Here is a 21,947-nt window from a genome sequence, read left to right as displayed (position 1 = left end):
CTCCTGCAGAGGGCAACACCTTTATCGAAAACATTATTTATTTTTGTTTGTTATCAAAATCAAACATTAACTCGTCACAAATTGAATATTGCGACAAGATAAGAGAGGATGACCTCATATAAACAAACGTGATAGTTGTTATCAACGCTATTATCGCGTGTTTAGTGTAATATTGCAACGTGATCATGTTGCTACCACATTAAGCAGGTCACTGCAATAAAATTGTTATTAATCACAGTATTGATGTAATGTGAATATTGTTTGTCGTGGTGACTGCTGAAATTGCATAAACACTAAAAAAAATGTCAATTTACGTTATCTTTCAGTTACAGCATGTTTGACTCTGCGTAAATTGCTTTTTTCTATGCCTAGGCAATAATATATTCTTAAAATCCACAAAATATTCCAAAAAGTTTTCAAATTAGCCAAAAATACTGAAACATTTTTGCATAGAGACGATAGACACATAATTATTCGTCATTCGGTGGTTATTCGCTAAAATATTGTAGTTTGGGTTAGGCAACTCAAACTACTTGTTGGTTGCACTGCATAAAACGTAATTATTAAAAAACAAATTTATTTACCAAATGATAATTCATTGACAAATTGAAATAATTAATTGCATAAAACTAGAATATAACCTACGAGTTGTCTTCAAAGTCAAAAGTAAATTCATACTAAACTACTGAGCTACATTTTTGACAGTTTTAAAGCTATCTAAAAAGCTAAAAAGAGTTATTGTAGTCATTATAATTATACAGAAATCATAATCTTTGTTTATGTTAGGTTTACGTCCTATATATCACTAAGTTATAAAATCAAGTATACATTCAATTTGTATTTGTGTTGCACAAAAGTAATAATAATATTGAGCTTATAAGTAGATTTATCATGAAATGTGCTGTCTAAATTGTCAAAATAGTTTCGGCTTTTGATCTTGGCTGCTTCTGAATTATGTATTGCCTATTTATTTAATTTTTAAATATTTAGAGAGAAGATGATTGCTGTTTTAGTATCCCTGGTCGTCCTGGTATTCCACCATAGGTGGGTGACAGTGTCCTTTACCACTCATGGCTTCCTCACCACGGTTCTCCATTACTTTCTTGATCAGATCCGCTGACGCTTCCTTTGTATCATACACATGTCCCCATTTCTTGAATAGGTTTAGCATATGCAGTGTGCCATTGAGGGAACCATGTTCAGACGCTCGGTAATCCCATGGGAAGGTGTGATGGAAGTTGTGCCATCCTTCGCCCATGGCAACAAACGCCACCAAACGGTTTTCACGAGGATTAATTGTACTAAAAAAATTGTAAGTAATAATGTGATTTTAAAGCAATATCAAATACTTACGCATCATATGGTTTGCTACCATACATATGAGCAAAAGAATTCACTGCCCAAGTAATGTGCAAGACAAAACAATAACGCGCTAAGCATTGTGTCATAATGGCGTTGCTCCAAGTTTCACCCCAACAGTAAACAGGGACCATTGTTGGAAGCAAAAAGCATAAAAACACTCGGAGAATAATGAAATGCCTGAAATCAATTAACAGAATAAATAAACAATACCATTTCGTGTCTGAAAACTTACTTGTCATGAAATCTAGCGATGGGATCGTTCAAAATGTCGCTCATATCAACTTGTTTGCCTTTTCGCAACACTTCCGGATGTTTCTTCAGGAAAAGCCAACCAATATGGCTGAAGAACAAACCACGGTTGGAGTTGTGAGGATCAGCATCTGTTTCTGAATATTTATGGTGTACTCTGTGATCTCTTACCCATTCAAAAATCGGATTCTAAAATTTGATAATTAAATGATTTGTGTGTTGCCTCCGTTAAAATGCAAAAGTTAATATATAACATACGTGTCCTGCTGCAGAATAGAGAATCATAAAGAGTATTTGCACAGGTATCGATGCTTTAAAGCTTCGATGGCAGTAATATCTATGTACTCCCCCTGTCACACCAAATCCGGCTGCTATTCCAACCACAAAACCTACAAATATGTGATTATTATATAAATTCGTTCATTTTCAAAAAATTAAGTTACCCCAAATAACAGATCTCCATGCTTCCGTATAAGGAAAATAAAAGCAGCCCAAGACGGTAACAAAATTAAGTAGGGTCAATGGAATAATATTATGCCAGACAAGTTCGGTCTGGTACTCTCCAAAAATTCCCTTATATCCTTTAATTTTCGGTTCCGTTTTCGTATCGACTTTATCTTGGCTTTCACTTGGTGTGACTTCTTTTGAAGTAGTGCAGACTTCATCTTTTGTTGTGATTGTTCTTTTAATAATTTCGCTATCAACTGCTTTCGGATTCAAAATTTCTGGTTCTAGTAGAGGTGTCGTTACGGTCACGTGATTGTACGGCGCCATATTGAAAATATGTAATACTTAATCGATCTAAAAAGACAACAAAAACATTTTTATTTTGTTTCGGAATGGTTTCTGTTTGTTTTGTGATGGCAAATTGTTGGGACACGATTAACATTTGCCAATTAACATTTCTCGTAATGAGTTTGCTCTTTGATGCAATATCTGTTTGAGCTAATATTACATACGCCATGTTTGCGTTGACCAAGCTATGTCATAATACAAAACAAGACCGATTCAAGGCGGTGCTTGTCCAATATTATCATACGAACCAAAAACAAACGCAAACAATAATTAAAATGTATGAAAAGAGAACCATCATAAATCACACATGTTATTTTCTCTATTCGATAATAGATGGTGATGAGTTTACTTTAACTTTTGCCATTTCGGTTATTTCCAAGTGATGTATAATTGTTAGGTACATAATAAACCATTAAACAATTAAATCATATGACATTGAAGAAAGTTTTATTGAGATGTTAAAACCACCACCAAAGTCATAAAACGTAAGCGGCAATAATAATAATTATAAACTTTTGTTTTCCTATTAAATCACAGCGGATCCGACGCTAACTTTTATTCAAACAATATTGCTTGATGATATTTATTCTCAAAAAAAAAACTTCCAAACCCAATGTGCATAATCTTATTCTTTTATTCTTTGCGTCTGCATATATTAATTTTCAATGTTAAAGTTACATGTGGCGAGTATTGAAAATTACACTTTATGAACAATGATGTAACATACAGTTTGTTCTGAGCAAATATAATTAATTATCAATTATCAAGAATGAACAAATTTCAATTGCATATTCTTCCTAAGACTTTTTTTTTGGAATGTCCTAGAAATAAACTGTAAAATGTTAAATATAATTGCATACAAAATGCAAAATTCGCATCTAACATTTGTCTTGAACCATATTTTGCGGGTGTTCTCTTGAACTCGATTCGTGTTGCCTTGGACTTGATTAGCACCCAAAATTTTAGCCATTCGATAATTTACATTTTATTTCTCTCCGGCGGCAAATTAGTAATAGTACGTAGCATTGCAACTTTTAAAAAAATGAATCGATTAATCAAAGAAGTATTTTTTCTTGTCATGTCTAAAACTTTAAGCAAAAAATATTAATCTTATAACATTCATGGTTATAGGTAGAATTAATTTGGATGTGAAGGTTAATGTCGAATGTCAAACCATCTTTTATTCATGTATTATATTACCGTTAACATTTCTTGCCAAAAATATTACAAATAAAATTAACAGTGTAATAGTTTCGTTTTCATTCGAAGAGTTTGTGCTAACACGTGGTTGAGATGCTGTTGGAATCGTGATTCGACGTTTTAGTAGGTTAAAAAATACATTGCGCACGCGTTGCATTGCAAATGTTAATTATAGTAATCAAGGTTTAATCGAATTTTAAAAGTTAAAAAAATATTTTTTTACATTTACAAAATAAATCCGTATATAACTTGAAATTTTTGAAAAGTTTGTTGACACTACCTACTAATGATTCTTTTCCTTTTTTTTATGACGTCCAGTACGTGTAAGTGTCCTAAGATTTTTATTTTTACAACCCAAACAATGATTATTCGAGCACTCGACACGATGACGGATTGCACATAGTGAAAGCTGCCTAATTTACCAAGTGCTGAAGAGCGCAGAGAACGAAATCCGGCGCATGTGTTTGTTGAATAAACTCGCATACGGTACGGGCTCATTACTCTTACGTCGGCCATGTTGTTAGACCTATTATGATCGGCATGAAATTGCCCGGTGTGTCTGGTATGAGTTAATGTTTGAGACATTTAACGACACCTAGCATTACTTAGCACGGACCTACTGACATACCAATACATCAATCGATCAATATATCAACACACCGTGAAAATCACACCTAATTCATCATATTTGGTGAGGCCAAATCACGGACACTAAATATTTATTCATAAATCATCATTTTAATTTAAAATTATATATTAAATCTTAAATTATAATTAAAAAGAAGAAACAAGTTATTTTATCTTTGGCAAAAATTTAGTCAACGGTTGGGAAATCCTGATAAACTCACACCAGATGATTTATTCCGGTATTTTTTTATAATGATGACAAATCCTACTTTTATCTTCATAGTGTTCTACTTGGTCGGTTGCTAAGAGGGATTTTTTACAACTTTAATTTTATTTTATGGAAGATTTATGTAAAATTTAATCTGTCAAGTTAAAAAAATCTAGGTACCAAGCTATTCAAATTATAGTAAAACATATATTTTCATGCTTCTGGCGTAAAGTTGTACAAACGTGTATGGAATGTCAAGTTTTCTCTAGATCTAATCAATTTTTCTATTTTCTGTCGTTTTCAAGGTTGAAATCTCGAGAAGTCGCCGTGAATGAAGAAACTTGAAACGCGGAAAACCAAACACGATTATGGTAATAATGTGAATTATACAAACTTAATATAATAATGATCGTCGAGATTCTACTCATGATTACATTATTTAAAAATTTAAAAACGATTATTTTTAATAATACTTGACAACTATCATCTTTCAAAATGATTATATTTTGTATTTAGTAAATTTTGTAATAATTATTTTTGTAAAATATAAAATGGATTTTTGAACAATAAAATTGTTCACTTTTTCAGCTGTAAGGCATAACAAATTAAATATAATAAATATTTTTATTATTTCCAAATTTAGCAAAAGTAATCAAAAATATTATGTTTAAGTATTATTTTTGTATTAATTACTATATTTATTTTCATAATGCACTATAAAAATGCAAATAATGCATATATCATACGTCAACAGATATAAACCATTCAACTTGTTGCAACTCCTTGACACGGATGTCTCGCCACATTGTTTAATTATCCTATCGCAGCGCACAATGCGCTCGCATTGCTCACTGTACAAAATCGCTAAACGTTTATCAATGGCGTACCAAGTTACAAAATCTTTTACGATCGCATTCGACACGTTTTAAGACTTAAACTTTGCGACTCACACTGAAATTTACCCGCCTCAATTATTTGTAAAACTAATTTCAGCGAAGTAAAATTGAAAAGAGCACAAACAAGGTACGCGTGTCAAACGCGAATTTATCTCCAGCAATGAAACATTGAAAAGGTAAGTTTTGCGCAAACTTCATTAAATCATTATCTCATTAATGTCTTAACGCATTAAGCGTCTTGCAACATTCAGCGTTAATTTTCTTTGTTTGTTTTGCTGTTTTTGAAATGTATATTGATATTTTTTTCAGGATTTCACTTGTTTGTCGTAAAAAACATTCCAGACATGCAAATTTCACTTTTTCTATTCTGCGTCGTCCTTTTAATTAGCTAACTCAATATTTGTTCAAGAATTTAAGCGCTCGCGCAAAGTCGAACAGCCGTCAACAATTTTTCAATGTTCTTACTTACTTGAACACACTTTACAAGTGCTCGGTGCAAGTTGGTGTTAAAAGGAACGCGTTGAAAAGTTTTACATACGTGAAGTCTCATCTTCACGATGCCTCTTTACAATCATTCGAATTTTACAATACGTGGAAATTTGATTCGTGTATGCGTGCGTTCGTGCGCTTTGACATTGCGTCATGAGCGCTAAACTTCTTAAACAATTGATATGACGCATAAATGTGGCACAGTGTTGGACTCATCAACAATTCAAATTTTAAAAAATTCCTAAAATTTTAAAATAATTCATAAAAACCCAAAATTTTATTTGAAAAAATAATTAAATTCCTTTACAGGTTTATTTAGGTAATGATGAATCCAATTCTGTTTGATTGTCGGATTTATTGCCAATTTCACAATCAAAGAAAGAGAACAAGACGAAAACGGTGAAATTCGATTTTATATTTTTGCGTACTTTACGACCTCCTGCCTTAAAACCCAATTGTGGTCAAAGCAAAAATTCACCAACCTTATTCTGAAGCTTAAAATTCCGTTGGATAGCACTGCGAATGTTCAGTAAGTCACAATTAAACTGTACTTAAAAACAACTGTAAAACTAGACAAATTTCGTGTGTAAAGTCACAATGCCGAAATAAAAATATTAATCCCCAAAATTTTGTGTGGATGGTCGAGGAGGTGCGCACCGTCGAAACTATCCGAAACTTTTACCGCGCGCTGATAAGTGCGAAGAGACTTTATTGGAGACGCGAGTCAGCGTCACGCAGGTGAGTTTGGTCGTGCGCGCACACATTGCTTAAGTTATCTAAGCCCCACAAGACAAAACCAAGCGTCGTGATTCGCATGTAGATGTTCTCCCACTTTTCTGCAAAATTTGAACACCACCCGTGTTGACTTTATCATTTTACTTTAATTTATTTATTATGAGAACTTAACATTGCTTTTGTTTTAGTATTTATTAAAAAAATATAACAATTTAGCAATACATTTTTATTACTTTGCATTTAGTTCACTTTTATGGAAAGATATTTATGTATAAAATAATAAAGTAATTATTTAAATGTGATCTTGTAATCTCGCAATCAATAAAAGTAAATCTGTAGAATGCATTTTAATGTTGCGATATAAAAAACCCCAAAGATCAACAAACTCATTCTTGTCAAACTCACAGGCTGTAGCCTGCACTCAAAATAAGTTAAAAACCCGAGAAGTTCAAACATGAAAAAAAAAACTTTAAACCAGTAAGTTGAAGGGTGCATCCACAGATTGCTGAAGAAGAAGATGAAGAAGAAGCAGAAGAGCCTACGTGACTTTTGGAGCATCCACATTGGGATAAAATTGCGAATAACTAAAGTTTAAATGCGGTTTGTGTTGACCTTCGCGAATTCGTGCTAACCCAAACTTACAACATGGGACTCACACCTAACATACACACTAAACTTAAATCACAAAGTCACAGACTTATTAAGTATGCATAATGCACCTCCAGAAAGAAGAACAAGAACAAGACAAGACATTTTTTATAAACGCAACTTTTACTTTGTTCTGTGCTCAAATCTTAAAAGTTATGAATAAAACAAAAATATTTTATTATTTAATATTTTTCAAGTACAACGTTATAAAATCAACATTTCTGTAAACTTTAGCGGATTGAATTAAAATGTTATTTTACTGCCTAACATTTATCTATTCTAAAATTTACATCCCTAATAAATTAATGTTTTTGACCTATTGACAGTGCATCTATGCAACCAAATATACAATATTAATATAATATGCATCTAATTTTCCAGAAATTGATTTCAACCAAGTGTTAATGCGTTTTCAACATAAACTTGCGGAAATTTTCATAGCATCATAAATAATTTAACAATTTTCGGAATACTACACGATGTGATAATGGAAAGTAATTGTCACTTTCAACCAAATTGTGAATTAGTATCAATATGACATATTCTCAACAAACAATAATCGTATTATAAAATCTTAAATTCTTAAACTTACCGTCGATGTTTTATTACCCAGTCGTAATGATTTTAATGATCATGAAGTAATGAATAATGCATATACAGGCATTGGTTTATTACGTTGTAGACAAATTGCTCAAACTTAAGCTCGACAATGTTTTCCAAAGAAACAAATTAATTTCTATTTTATAACTTCATATGTTAACTTAAAATATAAAGACTTTCATCCCTGACCAGTGAAAAATTAGTCACAGAGTTTAAAAACAAAAGCAGAAAATGCATCGATGAAATCATGAGTCACAACTCACACTTTACGTAATAGTTTACTACCTTGAGTGTTTTTATAGCACTTGAAAAGTAAATTTGGCGAAAATTTTAACGGATGTATAAAATATTATGTCAAAACGTGTGAAATCTCCGACAATGTTAAATTGTTCGTTTTCTAATGATGATTGTTTTGCGTATGAAAAAAAAAATGTAAAAGTTTATAACTGAGTCAATTTGCACGTTGACAACAAAAAGAAACGCAAATTTTACATAACTCCGCTCTTGAAGATCTACGAGTAAGATGTCTCAACCAAAGAGTTTACTCAACTTTGGTCAACATGCAGCCAACTTTAGATCATTCGACAAACATTGTGTAGCCTTAGACGAGTTTAGTCAACTTAAACTGAGTATTACCCTGGTTATATACTCAAATCATCGCAAAATAGTTTCGATCACTTCGGATATCGTTGGGCAAGTCAACGAGTCTTCAAACTTTGAAGTGCAACTCTTCAAACACTCTGTTAAGTCCACTGAACGTTATTTGTTAACTTTATGTAATTTCATCTTGTCCAGCCAATGCACTTCTGATAATATTTGAACATTGCATCATGAGAATAATCAATATCAATAGAAATGAATGAAAAATGCGCTGAATAAATTTATAAGTGGGTGTTTGTTTATTTTTGCAGCTTAAGTCACTTGAATCAACCTAATTTCTAATTGATAATTTATACTCACGTTTTACTTTCGCTTTTAAGTGATATGAAGAGAATTTCGGACACAAAATTTTAACACCTTTTACAATAGCACTCCAATTAATTATATTAGTGTGATTGTAATATAGGCCCACTTATATTTATAACTTAATTTCGCGCATATTTACAATACTCATTTAATAATATTTAATGGCTTCGACAAAACAAAACTTTGAGTGGCAACAAAAATTATTTATTTCTTCATATTTACATTTACAATTATAACTGGTTGATATTAATATGGAGTGATTTATTTATTATCCCATTGTTTTTTATTGCATTTTAAATCATGCAAATAATAATAAATAATAATAATGATTGCTCAAAATCTTGGAACGTGCGTACATGCAGGTGCGCTTAATAAATGTTAATGACAACTTTACTACGTAAGCAAAAAATGCACTGCTAGAACAACAATTTCTTAAGACGACATACATTTTTTATATTTAAAAGTTCAAGTTTCAACTTACATGAAAAATTGATGAACTTGCAAAATTTTTTGTGATTTATATGGGAATTAATAATTCAGTGTGAGCAGATGATAGAATTCATTAACTTTTACTTTTAACAATTTTGTCTAGACTGTTATTAATATCTTTCACGTGGAATGACTTGCAAGAATATAAAAATCGAATATGTTTTAAGGTTATTGGTGCTTACTCAGAAAAGAAAAATTAACATAATCTATGATTTGTTACTTGACTTAAAATATTCATTGTTTCTTGGTTTTTTGGCATATTGCTCAGCTGAATAGGTGAGTCGTCAACGTTAAATTATGCAAATGCAACTTTGTAACTCGTCACGTGTAACAACAAAAATTAAAATATCTATTGATTTCCTTCAGAGTTTGGAATTCTGCGTTTACTTGGTGTGAGCACGTGAGTTAAGCATTAAGTAACATTGACCCCATTAAGGTACGCCAGTACCATAACCCATACCAACCATCTCCATCTTTCGATTGTGTCGTTCTCTAAGACACTTGCTTCACGTGCGTTTCGTGTGCCGTTTTCGTAGTTATGTATTTATATATGTGCACCTTGCACTTTGCAACAGCCGAAGAATATTTGCACTTTCACGGCTCAGAGACGTTGAAATTGGCATTTGTTTTGGTTCGCGTTCGCTATTCAGCAGTCAGTCTAAAACAACAGCCTAAAGTATTGCGTCAAAGATGTTTATCTGATAGCATTCGCAAGTTTAATGATAATTTATTGTTCCAGCGTTTTAACGATGCATATTTCATATCTATGCGGAGAAACGATGATGAAACAGTATGCAGAATGATTGCAGAAGAAGCGCATTGTGCTTCTTGTCAAATGCGGCCATTTAAGTTGTTCTTTTGTTTTATTTAAAATTACGATGTTGTTCGCATTTAGATGATAACTGAATTGTTTCTATACGTTGGAAGCAATTTTATTATGCATTCTGTGCACAATTCATTTGTGTGAAGGAAAATTTACAAAACGGTTGGAATGCATTTTTTCCAATGAAGCATGTAATGCAGTGTGCATCACTTTTAAAAATATTTTCGAAATTAATTTATTTTAAGAATAGCTGTCAACATAAAACGAATAAATCCTAAGCTATAACGCAACTCCGGTATTGTCTAGTGGCTAGGATACCTGGCTCTCACCCAGGAGGCTCGGGTTCGATTCCCGGTACCGGAATCTTTTGTTTTTGACTTCTTAATACAATTTTAACAATTTTTAACTTTACATAGATTATTATATCATCATATTTTATCAACATAGCACATAATATTGATTTAATGGCTTTAATCATTGCTATTTTAAACGTATTTGCTGGACCTATCATATAACCTCAACGTTTATTTTTGTTCCACACTTCACCAGTCCTTTGGTCCCTAAAGCTTGAAAGCTCATTAAAAGCTGATTAAAATGTCTTATTATATTAACATGTTCTTCTCTACGGAGTTGACATGCCTTCCACGCATCGTCGACTCGTACATGGGCAAATATTACAGCAATGCAGTGGGCAATGCACTCACTTGGGTTTTTGTCATGTGGATCATTGTCCATTATGTGTTTGATTCTTATTTAAATGTAAGTATTGCCTGAACTACGCCAAAATATATAATACACTTTTTTTTATTTAGATACTATTCAAACAAATGAACTATAAGCAATTCACCCGGACTAGACTGTTAAATGCTTTGTGGTACTGTGGATTTTATGGCACAGCATTTCTCTACTCGCTTGGGACAATTATCAGGAATAATACAAGTCTTGTTGACTACCGAAAGAATTTAATTTTGGATGGTGGACCTATTCCTATACACATCCTAATGGGTTTGGGTCTTGTTGGAACATTCTTCTTTCAATCACTTGTTTGGACTGGGATTAAAGATGGTTTTGATAGGAATTGTCTAACTTATTTAACTCTGACTTTCTTACCAGTTATGACATTCTATAGCAGGTGTGATATGCATTTTATATGTGAATTTTGAAATGCATTTGTGGAATTTTTTAGAAGAACCGAATTATTTTTGTCATTGCTTGCACTAATCAGTTTAGTGCAATTTGGATTCAACATATTGAGATGTTTGTCTTGTACTATTGGAAAAAAGGGCAGTGGATACTTAAATGGTGTATTTTTTGCAATTTTGGGATTATTGTAAGTTGTATGTTTAGTAGTATACAATTTCTTTTGCAATTGTTTTTTTTTTTGTTTCTGTTTCAGCATTCTAGTCCATGTTATTGTGATTCCTCTTTTCATTATTCTTCCGTTGATATATAATCAACGCTATGGTCTTAATATTCCTGCGATTTTTCTATCAATTTGTTTAGTTTTCTGGTGGCTTGCAGAAGCATTTACAAATGTGAGTACACTTTAATCATTTTTAATCTATAATCATCCACTTACATAGGTAAATAATATCATTTAAAAACTAATTATAGTAACTAAAAGAGTTCTCAGAACTTGAATATATTGGAATTTGTTTCTGTTTGTAGCCATTATATAAATATATTGAACATTGGATCAAACACATCGATTTAAAAAATGTCAGAGTATGTCCCCGTAATGTTCTGGAATGCTGTCTCTTCCCAATTCGCGACGACATAAGTTTTAACTTAGCCGTTGAAAAATTGGAGATCAAACAGCGTGAGACCAAGTCAATTCAACGCCGCAAACCAAAAGACAGAGGAGTTTTTGTCCAAACCCTAAAGTGCATGGTGGCGATTCGTCGTAAATTGAATAAACGACGTGCATCTGAGAGTTCATCCGACGATTCTGACAGTGAGGAAAAGGACCCGACAACCGGAGATGATCCTGGAAATGAGGCAGACAGCTCCGAGGAAGAGTCGTCCTCGGAGGAGGAGGACAACGAGGCGGATAAGATGAAACGTGAATATCAAGAAGAGACAGCTCGAGCATTAATGGAAGATATAGAAGATAAACTAAATGCCAAAGAAGCAACATCAGTTGCACAAACAGAATCATCCGAAGAGGAGACCCGCGAACCAAACGGTTCGGCGGAGTTGGAGGATAAGAAAAACGACTGATATCGAAAACTTACTCAATTCTAGTCTCAGTAGAGTTTTTTCTCTCTAGTCGTTCATTCATAGTCGAAAAATATTTATTTATAAACAAAGTAGTACGAGAATTCAGTATAGATCTATAAAATGTTGACCTAATTAACACGTCTCTTAAAAGTTTGTACAAATGTTGAGATTTTTTTTGTTTTCTTGTTACTAAACATCGAATATGTATGTATCTCGTCGCTCACTAGTCTATGACAACATTATTGCATTCTAGATTGCCTATGACGCGACATATTCATTGCCTTCATCTTTGATAATAGTATAAAATCAAATATAAACAGGATACATTAACAAAATGTTATTTACAAGATATTAAAGTACTTTGAGCTTCGACACAACGCAGCAGATCGATAAATTCCTGTCGTTTCAGTGGATTAACCGCCCAATGGCTGCCATTATGCATATCGTTAGGAGAAGATTTGGACTAATGGCAGTAGCAGGGTTGCAACCGTCGCCAGTGCAGGTATGTATACACGTTCGGTATTCTTTCAATTTATCTCCAGGTTGACGTACGTAATTGCAGTAATTCCCCAGGTCCAGGGAGGAACAGAATCGTTTTGCTCCAATTCCACCTAAAATTATAACGATGTTATATAGTTCCATTGGTCAGAAAATTAGGTTGAAATTGTGTTGAAACAAATAGGCGTGCAGTTTTGGTAGCAGATATAAAGCAACTTAAAGAAAACAACGATTTAACACAAAGCACACCAGAGTGAAAGCCCTTTACCCTCCATGCCCGTAGATTTAACACAATAAGCCGCCTCGAAGACGTGATCGCAGTTTTGAGGCTCCAGTCCGCCCATCTGAATCATACCGTCTGAGCAGTCGAGTGTTTTAGACGCCATGCATTGATAGCACAATATCGCCGATGCTGATGATTAGTAAATTGTTAGTTGCATTCAAGAATAAGCATATTATAAATATTACAATTATAGTTCATTCATTCAGCTGCGATCCCGAGTACCTGTTATAAAGTTAGTTTTGGTTTTTTATGAAACCCTGTTAAGACAAAAGTTTGGTTAAAACACCTGGCGCCATTTTGTTATTATTTTAATGCCCCTATTCGTTATATTTTTGTACCTTCAAAACGACCAACATGTTTAACGCAATATTTTGCCCCGTAGACATCGTCACATGATTGGGGCTGAAGATCTGTGTCGCTGGATAACCACTCGTTGCATTGGAATGGATTGCTTGAATCGGTACCCGTGCATTGATAACATTCAATGGCCAACGCTAAATACATAAATTAAATTAAAATCTATGAAATTCATATCTTTGCAAGCTGTTTATCGGGTTGTGTGAATTATGAAAGTATTCATGGTTGAACTCCTTCAACGAATCTTTTATGAGTAACTCAAGCTTGAATAATGGAGATTTTCATCGAAGAAATATTCATTTCTACATGAATAAACATGATTTTCTCGTTAAAAACCTTTGAATTCACACAATATGTACGAAAATGTTCATAGAAACGTTATAAAATATTGTTATCGATCGATTAAGGCAAATGTACAAACTTGGATATAGGCCAGACGCACTTATGTATCACACATGCACTTTACTTCCACCTTACGTCTGCATTTTTATCGAACGAGTGTTTAAAAATAGGCCTAACGCACGTTGACTCGATAAAAACCCTAACACAATTTAACAAGACATTACATCCCCAAAAAGTGTTCGCAAAAATGTTTTACGTTTATGTTACCTAGGAGCTTTTGGTCTTTTTGTGAATTAATTGATTTTCGACTCGCCCTGTACACACATATTTCGTGTGCGTGCTTACTGAAAATGCAAAATTGCAAACGCATGTGAATTATTCATCTACTTTAGTGATTTAGCCCAGCTTCACGTGTCGAACTCAGGGGACCGTTTTTGTCAATCGTGTTTACCGCGATTTGCATTTCAATCTGCGTTCCGCATCCCTTTGAAAGCGACAACTTTGCGACTTCTCTACACATTACCAAAAAGGCCACGAATCCAGATAATTACATAACGGATATTTGTATTACTATTGCAACTAGACTCATCCGGACAGATATATAAATATGCTACAATTCAACAATGATTATGATAATATTTGCTTGTTTTGGTGTGTATATTTAACTAAAATAAATATAAATTAAACTTTGTCCATTATTTTCTCCTTCGAACAGTTTTGTTTCAATTCAATGTGTTTACCAGCCACACCTGTCTATAGTGTCCGTCATCTGCAGGTAAACGGTACGAGCACACCATTGGCAACCATGGAAACCGAGTGCCGTGCCCACCTTGACTCTTGATTACAAACAAACACGTAACCACCACAAGAAGTATATTTATACTCACTTGATGTGACACAAGCAACTATCGCCACGCACAAAACCATCAACTTCTCCAATTTCGTCATTTTTGTACTGATATGGATTCGACTGCGGGCTGGGCAGGTCAGTGGATGAATCAAAATGATGATTAATGCGATGATCGGCGCACGGCTAACTGTAGAGTCGAAACAGAAGACGCATTTCGAACTCGCTCGCGCGACGGATCACGATAGAACTGGTAGCGACGGCAAATGGCGAAGCCGCCAACCAACTCCCACTACCTGCTGATGTACGCTCAGTCATTGGTAACGATATAACGAACATAGGTAACGAATAATTCATGATCATGATATCTTGAGTTTATATGAATCATTCCAAAGGAAAACTTCTGCGTGGTGATAATATTTCGAATATTTAGTCTCGCATTAGCCGCGAATCATTTTCACTAATTCTAAAAGTTATTTCATCAAATATTATTTGATAAACCAAAATGTAGTATGCACTCACATAAAGGAATCTTCCGAAGTTTTATCCATTGCTAATTTTAATTTAAATATCTTCTTTATTCCCAAAATGGCCTCTTGGTCGTTCAGACTTTGTTTAACCTTCATTTTCAGAATCGGATTCTCAATAAGACAATTGTGTTGACAATCCCTTTTCATTCGGTATGCGTACATTGTATGTAATGTCTTTCTTCTTCGTTGGTTCCGCCATAGTGCTGATGGCATACCCCATCTGTTCTTGGGTTGAAATCCACCACGGTATTTCTAAATAATCGGAAACATTTAATAAACCATATTAAAATATAAAATCTTATACTTGCGCCTTTGCCTGCCCAAGAGGTCCAAAATCCAATGACTAAAGGGCCCAAGCAGAGTCCCACAGCACCCCAATAGATTTGATTGTCGTGTTCTGTGCGATAATCGTGGTGGTTAAGCTGATTTATAAAAAGCAGCACCAACGCCTGTAAAAACACAATTAATACAGAAGCAGATTTATCTCATTGTGTTTAAGGTAATAACTTACAAAATTGATGAGAAATAGAATCTTCAGAGCGTTGGTTTGCGGATACAAAGTGCCTTTCATAAATAAGTAATCCCCGTTGAGTCTTTCCAAGCCGTAGATCGCCAAAGCAAACGTACTTAACGTTAGAAATGTCATGATCGTATGAAAGTGTGCCTTTGCGTTCAAATAGAACAAAAAATAATGTGTCGATACTGTGCAGAAGGGATAGGTGAAAAAAAATAATATAATAATAAGCACTACGTAGATGAGGTTCCTGTATCGATACAAAATTCGTTGGGATGTCATAAACGAAAACTCAAACAAGTCCACGGTGAGTAGAATATTTGTAATACCATGCATCATTATCAAATAGAAGTAGAGGAGATAAAATGTAGATCCGACCACCATGGCGCTTCGTCGAAGCGTGATTGGGATCATGACGAAAAGAAAATGAATTCCAAAAAATTGCAGACATGCAGGGTCGTTCACTTTGGCGAAAACTTGAAGATCACCAGCAACATATGGAATCCAATAAAGGAGAAAAAATGCTGTAGCAATCTTATAAGCTGCAATGGTCCAGATTTGACTCAGTATGGCTTGTTTTGGACACAGATATCCCAGCGTTACCCAATGCATTGGTAAGTATTCACTCACGGAGAAAACAATGACTTGTAAATATGGCCGTATACTGGTGAACTGGTTGGTGTGAAAATGCAAAAGCTCTCCAACGGGATTCGGATGGATCATACTATTCATCAAAATCGTGAAGCAAAGCACAACCAAAAGCATAACAATGTTAGCACGTAGTGGATAATACCTATATCTTTTGAATTGAAATAGCCGGACGAGGGCCACACACAAGTATACCCATATTGCACAGTCTACACGGTCATTATCTAAAGTCCAATTCAGAATATTCGCGTATTGTGCGTTTCCTTGATCAGTAAATACCTTAGATAATCCATATGGTACACCAACGGCAGGTTCAAAACTGAACTTTGTCTTGTTACATGTCGGTACCGCGGCAACCATTTTACTTTCGTTCAAATAGATATAGTTTTGGAATGACATGAAGCCACTTGATAGTATTAAACCGGTTTCTATCATTTTAAAGGTTTCAAACACGGTGATACCAATAGAAACACCCGAAAAAATGGGCATCATGTCCCAGATGGTAAGGTATGAACGATCACCATAGGATCCAAGAAAGGAAAAAATTACTCCCAGCCAGGTGCACATTGTGATGTTCGTCAGAGTGAATATAATCCACACCAGTACTATACAATATTATAATATAAAACAGTTTTTAGCACTTTTTAGCACTTGCGTTATACTTACGGCCACCCCATTCCAAGCACAAGTCAATGTATTGAGTTATAAATCGAATGTTTATATGAAGATTTACTAGGATCCAGAAAATATCGTAGGAAGAGATAACAGGACGAGTGATTTCTTCATTTGCTGTGCCCAAGGTATAGATTCGAAGATGTCGTAGGAAGTGTTGAAAACGTTCTACGGGCTTGTCAAGGGCCACATCGCTGAGGTCCTCAGAAACATTGTCTGTAGGGTGATCTTTGCTCACCTTTGGACCACTAGACAGTAAAGTTCTTATAAAATGCATGATTGTAGCTGTAAATCTGATTTATAATAGCAATGAAATAATTTTTTCCGTCAGTGCTTGGCGAACTACGTTATTGTGATTCGAATTTGAATGTTTGGTGGTTTTAAACATGAGGTGCCAACCGTGTAGACTCTAAAATAACACCAAATATCCCTAGATGCTTCTGCCAACTGTACATCTGACGTTTGCTGTTTTCCTCCGGTATCAACACGTATTTGGGTTTAGAATAATAAGAAATAATTAATAAATAGGAACAATGTCGCGCCCACAACAAGATGTCGACGAGTTATTTGATATTAAGAATTTTTATTACATTGGTCACTACCAGCAATGTATAAATGAAGCCCAAAAGCTTCGAAAGGTTAGTTTGCTTGTTTTCTATATTTGTTATAACTTTTAATTATTATAGCATCATTATTTTATAGCCATCCTCTCCGGAAATCTCACTGGAACGTGACATTTTTACCTACAGAGCATATATGGCTCAACGGAAATTTTTGGTTGTTATGGATGAAATCAAAGCATCATCGCCTGAAGTTCTACAACCTCTAAAAATGCTGGCTGAATATTTACACCAGAAGAACAAGCATGATGCAATTCTCGCTGAACTAGAGAACTTGATGAGTGGAAACATTCCAGACAACAGTAATCTTTTGCTATTGGTTGCTGCAACAATCTACAGTATTGAAAATAATTATGAAGCAGCCTATAAAGTGCTACACATTTCAGAAACCATTGAGACAATGGCATTCTGTGTGGATTTATTATTAAAGATCAATAGGCTGGATGCAGCTAAGAAGAAACTAAAAGAAATGCAAGAGTTGGATGAAGATGCAACTTTGACTCAGTTGGCTCAAGCAAGTGTTAATGTTGCAATTGTAAGATATCTAAAATCATATTTTGGTTAGCATTTTATTAATGTTATTTATTTTAAGGGAGGTGATAAAATTCAAGAGGCATTCTATATTTATCAAGAGATGATTGACAAGTATGGCTCAACTCCTCTACTTCTAAATGGCCAAGCTGTTGCTTTAATAGCACAAAGGAAACTAGAAGAAGCTGGAGTTGCTCTTCAAGAAGCTCTAGACAGAGATCCTAATCATCCAGATACTTTAGTAAATTTGATTGTGTTGTCATATCAAAGCGGAAAAGAGCCAGAGGTAGCGAAAAGATATTTGTCGCAACTGCGAGATTCCAATGCAGATCATCCATATATCAGAGACATGCAGATCAAAGAAAATGATTTTGAACGTGTTTGTGGTCAGTATACATTCAGTAAACCTGTATCGGTGTAAAACAGAACGTGTTTGGATATAATTAAGGAAAATAATATTGATTATGTGTCTAATTTGCAAATTAAATAATATTATAATGTATTATAATTTTATAATGATTCAGTGATCTTTATTACTAGTGATGACAGAAATCATTAAATCTAGTTTGTTTTATAGGTTACGTATATTTAATAGTCCCGCTTAATCGAATTTTATGCCGCATCAGTTACGCGCCCAGGTCGCAAGTTTAATTTTCTTTTCGTTTATAAGAATTAAAACAATGAAAAGAATGTTCGTGCAGTTGAACAGAAGCAATATAACATAGGATTAGTGAAGTATCTTTTCGTGTTTTCGACGTTAATACTACGTTTATATCTATGGGCTGGAGCAGGAGAGGTGATTCTTTCTGCAGGTAGGTGTAAACCACCAAAATTTGCAATAAATTTCCGATTGGTAGTAATTAAGTTAATGTTATAAACATTGACAAGGAATGTTAAAACTCCTTGATTATGGATACAATCGTTTAATTTGCACCAGTTTAGAAAACTTTTCATTTTGTTTTATATGCGCAATACCATGCCACATTTTTACAATATCATAAATAAAACATTTCATATTCGTTAAACATAACTGCGTTAACCACTTATCAGCATTTTCTCTCGCGCCTTCTGTATTTTCTGAGGTTTTCTGCTTTTTTTGCGGCACGCGCGCTGACTTCGTGCTCGGACCAAAAATATATTTTACATTGTTGATGTAGCACAGAATGCAGGCGAATCCGGCAAGCGCAAAAAAGAAGGTTTCGCCCGCGCGACGCATAATAACAGAGTGCAGTACCGTGTTCGGGTCGTATCTTATCTCTCAGAGTGATTTAGTTAGGAGGACAGTGCGCGCGGAAGAAGAAAGGTCTCGCGGCGCGCGGTCCGACAAAGCGAAGGCTTGGTCGCGCGCAAAACGCTCTTTTTCTTCGTGGCGTGCTGTACTCGTATTGTGATCACATTCATCCACATTCAACCGATGTGGGCGATCCCGCATCGCAATAAACCAGTTGTACCAAACCAAGTAATATCAAAAATTGCAACGGTTTGTTTATTATTCAATAGCAGTCGTTTATAATAATTCAAGGAACTAGTAAATATTTCAACTTTTTTAGAAGAAATATCGCTGAATTGTGACTATGTCGATTGTAAGAATATTGAGAGAGTTTACGATAATGCGCATAATGCATTTTATTACACATCCGTTTATTCAAGAGTCGTCCGGACTCTCTTCAAAGCGACATTAAAATAATCGCTCGTTATAAATCGTGTGTTTTTTGTGCTGGCGGTCTTTTGTTGCCACAATTTCTCGGCGTGTTGGCCGTGAGTAATTCCGTAATACTTGAATGTGACTTATAATTTTCCGCGACATTAAGCCGCAGGTGATGAGACACGTGATTCCGTGCACGCCCAAAACCCGACGGACGCAGCAGCCGAACAAAAAGCCAAAAGCGGAAGAATAGAGGGCTGGAGAATGCACGGAAGCAGGCGCTGCCTTCAGAAGGCGGCGAAAAAACGTCGAGAGGTAGGAAAAATTGCGGCATGCATCAAGCACCACTTGCGCGAGTGTGACGCGCTGACAAATCGCCTCGGCTCGCAGGAGGACAGTGCATTCATTTCGTTTGTCCTCATCTTCGCATCCAGGCGCGACTACGCTTTCTCTCCACCTTCATCCCTCGCTTTCGATCTTCTTCTTTCAACGGAATTCCGCCGTCGTCAGACGTCGACGTTTTTTTACTATCGCTTTTCCAGCGCGTCGGCATTCGTTTTTCTTCGGGTGATAATTTATGTATTGGCTTAAATGACTCGCAATGAATAGTTTAACGGTTTTTGCTTCGTGGAAGGCGGCTTGCTGGAAAAGTGAGCGATCTTTCAGCACAGCATTTGATTGCGACCAGAGAATAAATACTTGGAGCGTAAAAAAATAAACACGGGCGCGAGAAATCGATCTTACGCTCCATTAGTTTAAAGGATATAATGAGATAATGCGCTTTATGCTCACCAACTGCCAAAAAAAATCGGCAAAAACGCGGAAAATCAACACCGGAATGCTTGAAACTGATAAATAGAATTTATTTCTTTTCTGGGTTATTTTTTGCTACAGATTAGTTCCACATCGTTTAAGAAAAGCCAAAAATATACAAAATATTAAGTTACTTCCAGGAAATTAAAAAAAAATCACGTTTTTTTAGCGTTTCTTGTATATTTTAGTAATACACATTTATTATTTTTGTTGGTAAGTTGTGCGTTTATTTTAATTAACTCTTGGTCAACACTACCAGTTTTTAATTTGGCCGTGGTCATCTATAAATCATAATTGCGACGTTGTTCAACGTCGGAAAACTGCAGGGATTGCCTGGATGGCCTGAAGGGTCGAGTTTGTTCTCATTCACTTTTTGTCCGTCGCTACACTTTTAATTTTTTTGGCATTTGCTTCCACACATTCATATCTATATGCACCCTCACATCCGTAACCGGGGTGCAGTATTTTATAAAATTATTCAGTGCGCCTCTATTCTATTTAACTCTAATGAAGTATTCACAGTATTTTCATTGTGGCAGTGTCAAAATCAAAATAAAACGTCCAAAGAGAAAAAATTATTTGAATTTTAAACATAATTTTAAAACTTATCTGACGTTTTAAAAAGCCGGTTTTTTTTTTATTGAAGATTGAGCGGAAATTAGAAACGTGTCCCGCATGGGTATGGTCATATTCTTTGAAATCCGAGCGTTGTCGACACGCGGAATTAAAACATTTAATTAGAAAAGCAATTAACGATCGCCATTAACATGCACGTAGCATATTCGGCAATTAAAACGACGGTTTCGTCTCGCCGCTTGTAAAAAAAACAGCGGAATACATTAAAACTCTAAGCGGAAGCGAGGTGGCCATTTTTAATCCTCACAAAAATGCATATACAGCACTGCAAACGCATTTTATGATCGTTTTAGGTCGTTAAAACAATTTTCTGGGAAAAATCATCCCTCTGCTTCAAAAGCAGCTTAACTATACGAAATTGTTCGGAAATTTTAGGGGTTATAAAGAATAGTCGAGGATATTTATAGGGCGGCAACCATCGAGGCTTTAATTTATGCGCTGCGAAACTAGCCGACTTATAAAGAATTCATTAACGCGTCTTGCGTCTTCCAGACTGGCACAGAAAACGCGAGGGTTGCTTGCGTTCGGTTTGAGATAAGGGTGGAAAGTGGCAGACTGGTGGACGATGCGCGCAGACGATTAAACGCAGCTTCGCCTGTCTATCGCCAAGGCGAAATTTTCCTCTGAACGCGTTTTAAGAATTTCTTTCGCGAGGAAAATCGATTCCGATGCTGTGCCGCCACCGGCACCGAACGAGAGTGACA

General features: G+C 35.0%; 5 protein-coding genes, 1 long non-coding RNA gene and 1 other non-coding gene across 7 annotated transcripts; 4 read left to right on the top strand and 3 right to left on the bottom strand.

Annotated features, from left to right (window-relative positions):
• Positions 1 to 560: 560 nt before the first annotated feature.
• Positions 561 to 6,607, bottom strand: LOC135800196 (delta(9)-fatty-acid desaturase fat-6-like). The gene is made up of 6 exons (XM_065313358.1): positions 6,309 to 6,607; positions 2,055 to 2,412; positions 1,870 to 2,000; positions 1,595 to 1,800; positions 1,354 to 1,539; positions 561 to 1,301 (listed from the first exon to the last, which is right to left on the bottom strand). The coding sequence occupies exons 2-6, from the start codon at positions 2,383 to 2,385 to the stop codon at positions 1,010 to 1,012; spliced, it is 1,146 nt and encodes a 381-aa protein (XP_065169430.1). The 5' UTR covers positions 2,386 to 2,412; positions 6,309 to 6,607; the 3' UTR covers positions 561 to 1,009.
• On the top strand, positions 5,235 to 6,453 carry LOC135800198 (uncharacterized). The gene is made up of 2 exons (XR_010550122.1): positions 5,235 to 5,513; positions 6,136 to 6,453. It is a non-coding gene; the product is annotated as an uncharacterized lncRNA (long non-coding RNA).
• Positions 6,608 to 10,378: 3,771 nt separating the features above from the next.
• Positions 10,379 to 10,450, top strand: TRNAE-CUC (transfer RNA glutamic acid (anticodon CUC)). The gene has a single exon. It is a non-coding gene; the product is annotated as a tRNA-Glu (tRNA).
• On the top strand, positions 10,404 to 12,684 carry LOC135800358 (uncharacterized). The gene is made up of 5 exons (XM_065313573.1): positions 10,404 to 10,846; positions 10,900 to 11,219; positions 11,274 to 11,417; positions 11,484 to 11,622; positions 11,756 to 12,684. Exons 1-5 carry the CDS (start codon positions 10,682 to 10,684, stop codon positions 12,305 to 12,307), a joined length of 1,320 nt encoding a protein of 439 aa, XP_065169645.1. The 5' UTR covers positions 10,404 to 10,681; the 3' UTR covers positions 12,308 to 12,684.
• Positions 12,364 to 14,886, bottom strand: bou (glycosylphosphatidylinositol anchored membrane protein boudin). The gene is made up of 4 exons (XM_065313576.1): positions 14,675 to 14,886; positions 13,427 to 13,582; positions 13,074 to 13,217; positions 12,364 to 12,918 (listed from the first exon to the last, which is right to left on the bottom strand). The coding sequence occupies exons 1-4, from the start codon at positions 14,733 to 14,735 to the stop codon at positions 12,713 to 12,715; spliced, it is 567 nt and encodes a 188-aa protein (XP_065169648.1). The 5' UTR covers positions 14,736 to 14,886; the 3' UTR covers positions 12,364 to 12,712.
• A 94-nt stretch (positions 14,887 to 14,980) lies between these two features.
• Positions 14,981 to 17,397, bottom strand: LOC135800357 (uncharacterized). The gene is made up of 5 exons (XM_065313572.1): positions 16,993 to 17,397; positions 15,676 to 16,931; positions 15,473 to 15,613; positions 15,157 to 15,416; positions 14,981 to 15,100 (listed from the first exon to the last, which is right to left on the bottom strand). Exons 1-5 carry the CDS (start codon positions 17,273 to 17,275, stop codon positions 15,064 to 15,066), a joined length of 1,977 nt encoding a protein of 658 aa, XP_065169644.1. The 5' UTR covers positions 17,276 to 17,397; the 3' UTR covers positions 14,981 to 15,063.
• A 35-nt stretch (positions 17,398 to 17,432) lies between these two features.
• On the top strand, positions 17,433 to 18,725 carry epsilonCOP (coatomer subunit epsilon). The gene is made up of 3 exons (XM_065313575.1): positions 17,433 to 17,636; positions 17,701 to 18,153; positions 18,211 to 18,725. Exons 1-3 carry the CDS (start codon positions 17,532 to 17,534, stop codon positions 18,568 to 18,570), a joined length of 918 nt encoding a protein of 305 aa, XP_065169647.1. The 5' UTR covers positions 17,433 to 17,531; the 3' UTR covers positions 18,571 to 18,725.
• Positions 18,726 to 21,947: the final 3,222 nt, after the last annotated feature.

The sequence above is a fragment of the Atheta coriaria genome, unplaced genomic scaffold (assembly GCF_025399875.1).
Source record: "Atheta coriaria isolate IRGN ID8LTWV9N9 unplaced genomic scaffold, Caltech_Dcor_3.1 hic_scaffold_10_pilon, whole genome shotgun sequence".
NCBI lineage: Eukaryota > Metazoa > Arthropoda > Insecta > Coleoptera > Staphylinidae > Dalotia > Dalotia coriaria.
Note: the sequence above shows the minus strand (reverse complement) of the source record. Positions and strands in the feature narration are given on the sequence as shown.

Bases quoted from the DNA above. Each gene is read 5' to 3' on its own strand.
- LOC135800196 (XM_065313358.1), bottom strand. From the start codon at position 2,385: ATGGCGCCGTACAATCACGTGACCGTAACGACACCTCTACTAGAACCA. The intron at 1,801-1,869 runs GTATGTTATATA...ATCAAATTTTAG, and splicing joins TCTATTCTGCAGCAGGACAC to AATCCGATTTTTGAATGGGT. The intron at 1,540-1,594 runs GTAAGTTTTCAG...AATTGATTTCAG, and splicing joins ATCGCTAGATTTCATGACAA to GCATTTCATTATTCTCCGAG.
- LOC135800358 (XM_065313573.1), top strand. From the start codon at position 10,682: ATGTCTTATTATATTAACATGTTCTTCTCTACGGAGTTGACATGCCTT. The intron at 11,220-11,273 runs GTGTGATATGCA...GGAATTTTTTAG, and splicing joins GTTATGACATTCTATAGCAG to AAGAACCGAATTATTTTTGT. The intron at 11,623-11,755 runs GTGAGTACACTT...TTCTGTTTGTAG, and splicing joins TTGCAGAAGCATTTACAAAT to CCATTATATAAATATATTGA.
- bou (XM_065313576.1), bottom strand. From the start codon at position 14,735: ATGACGAAATTGGAGAAGTTGATGGTTTTGTGCGTGGCGATAGTTGCT. The intron at 13,218-13,426 runs GTACAAAAATAT...ACTAATCATCAG, and splicing joins ACATGTTGGTCGTTTTGAAG to CATCGGCGATATTGTGCTAT. The intron at 12,919-13,073 runs GTAAAGGGCTTT...TTATAATTTTAG, and splicing joins TAAATCTACGGGCATGGAGG to GTGGAATTGGAGCAAAACGA.
- LOC135800357 (XM_065313572.1), bottom strand. From the start codon at position 17,275: ATGCATTTTATAAGAACTTTACTGTCTAGTGGTCCAAAGGTGAGCAAA. The intron at 16,932-16,992 runs GTAAGTATAACG...AATATTGTATAG, and splicing joins GTGCTTGGAATGGGGTGGCC to TACTGGTGTGGATTATATTC. The intron at 15,614-15,675 runs GTAAGTTATTAC...GTGTTTTTACAG, and splicing joins TTCTATTTCTCATCAATTTT to GCGTTGGTGCTGCTTTTTAT.
- epsilonCOP (XM_065313575.1), top strand. From the start codon at position 17,532: ATGTCGCGCCCACAACAAGATGTCGACGAGTTATTTGATATTAAGAAT. The intron at 17,637-17,700 runs GTTAGTTTGCTT...ATTATTTTATAG, and splicing joins AAGCCCAAAAGCTTCGAAAG to CCATCCTCTCCGGAAATCTC. The intron at 18,154-18,210 runs GTAAGATATCTA...ATTTATTTTAAG, and splicing joins CAAGTGTTAATGTTGCAATT to GGAGGTGATAAAATTCAAGA.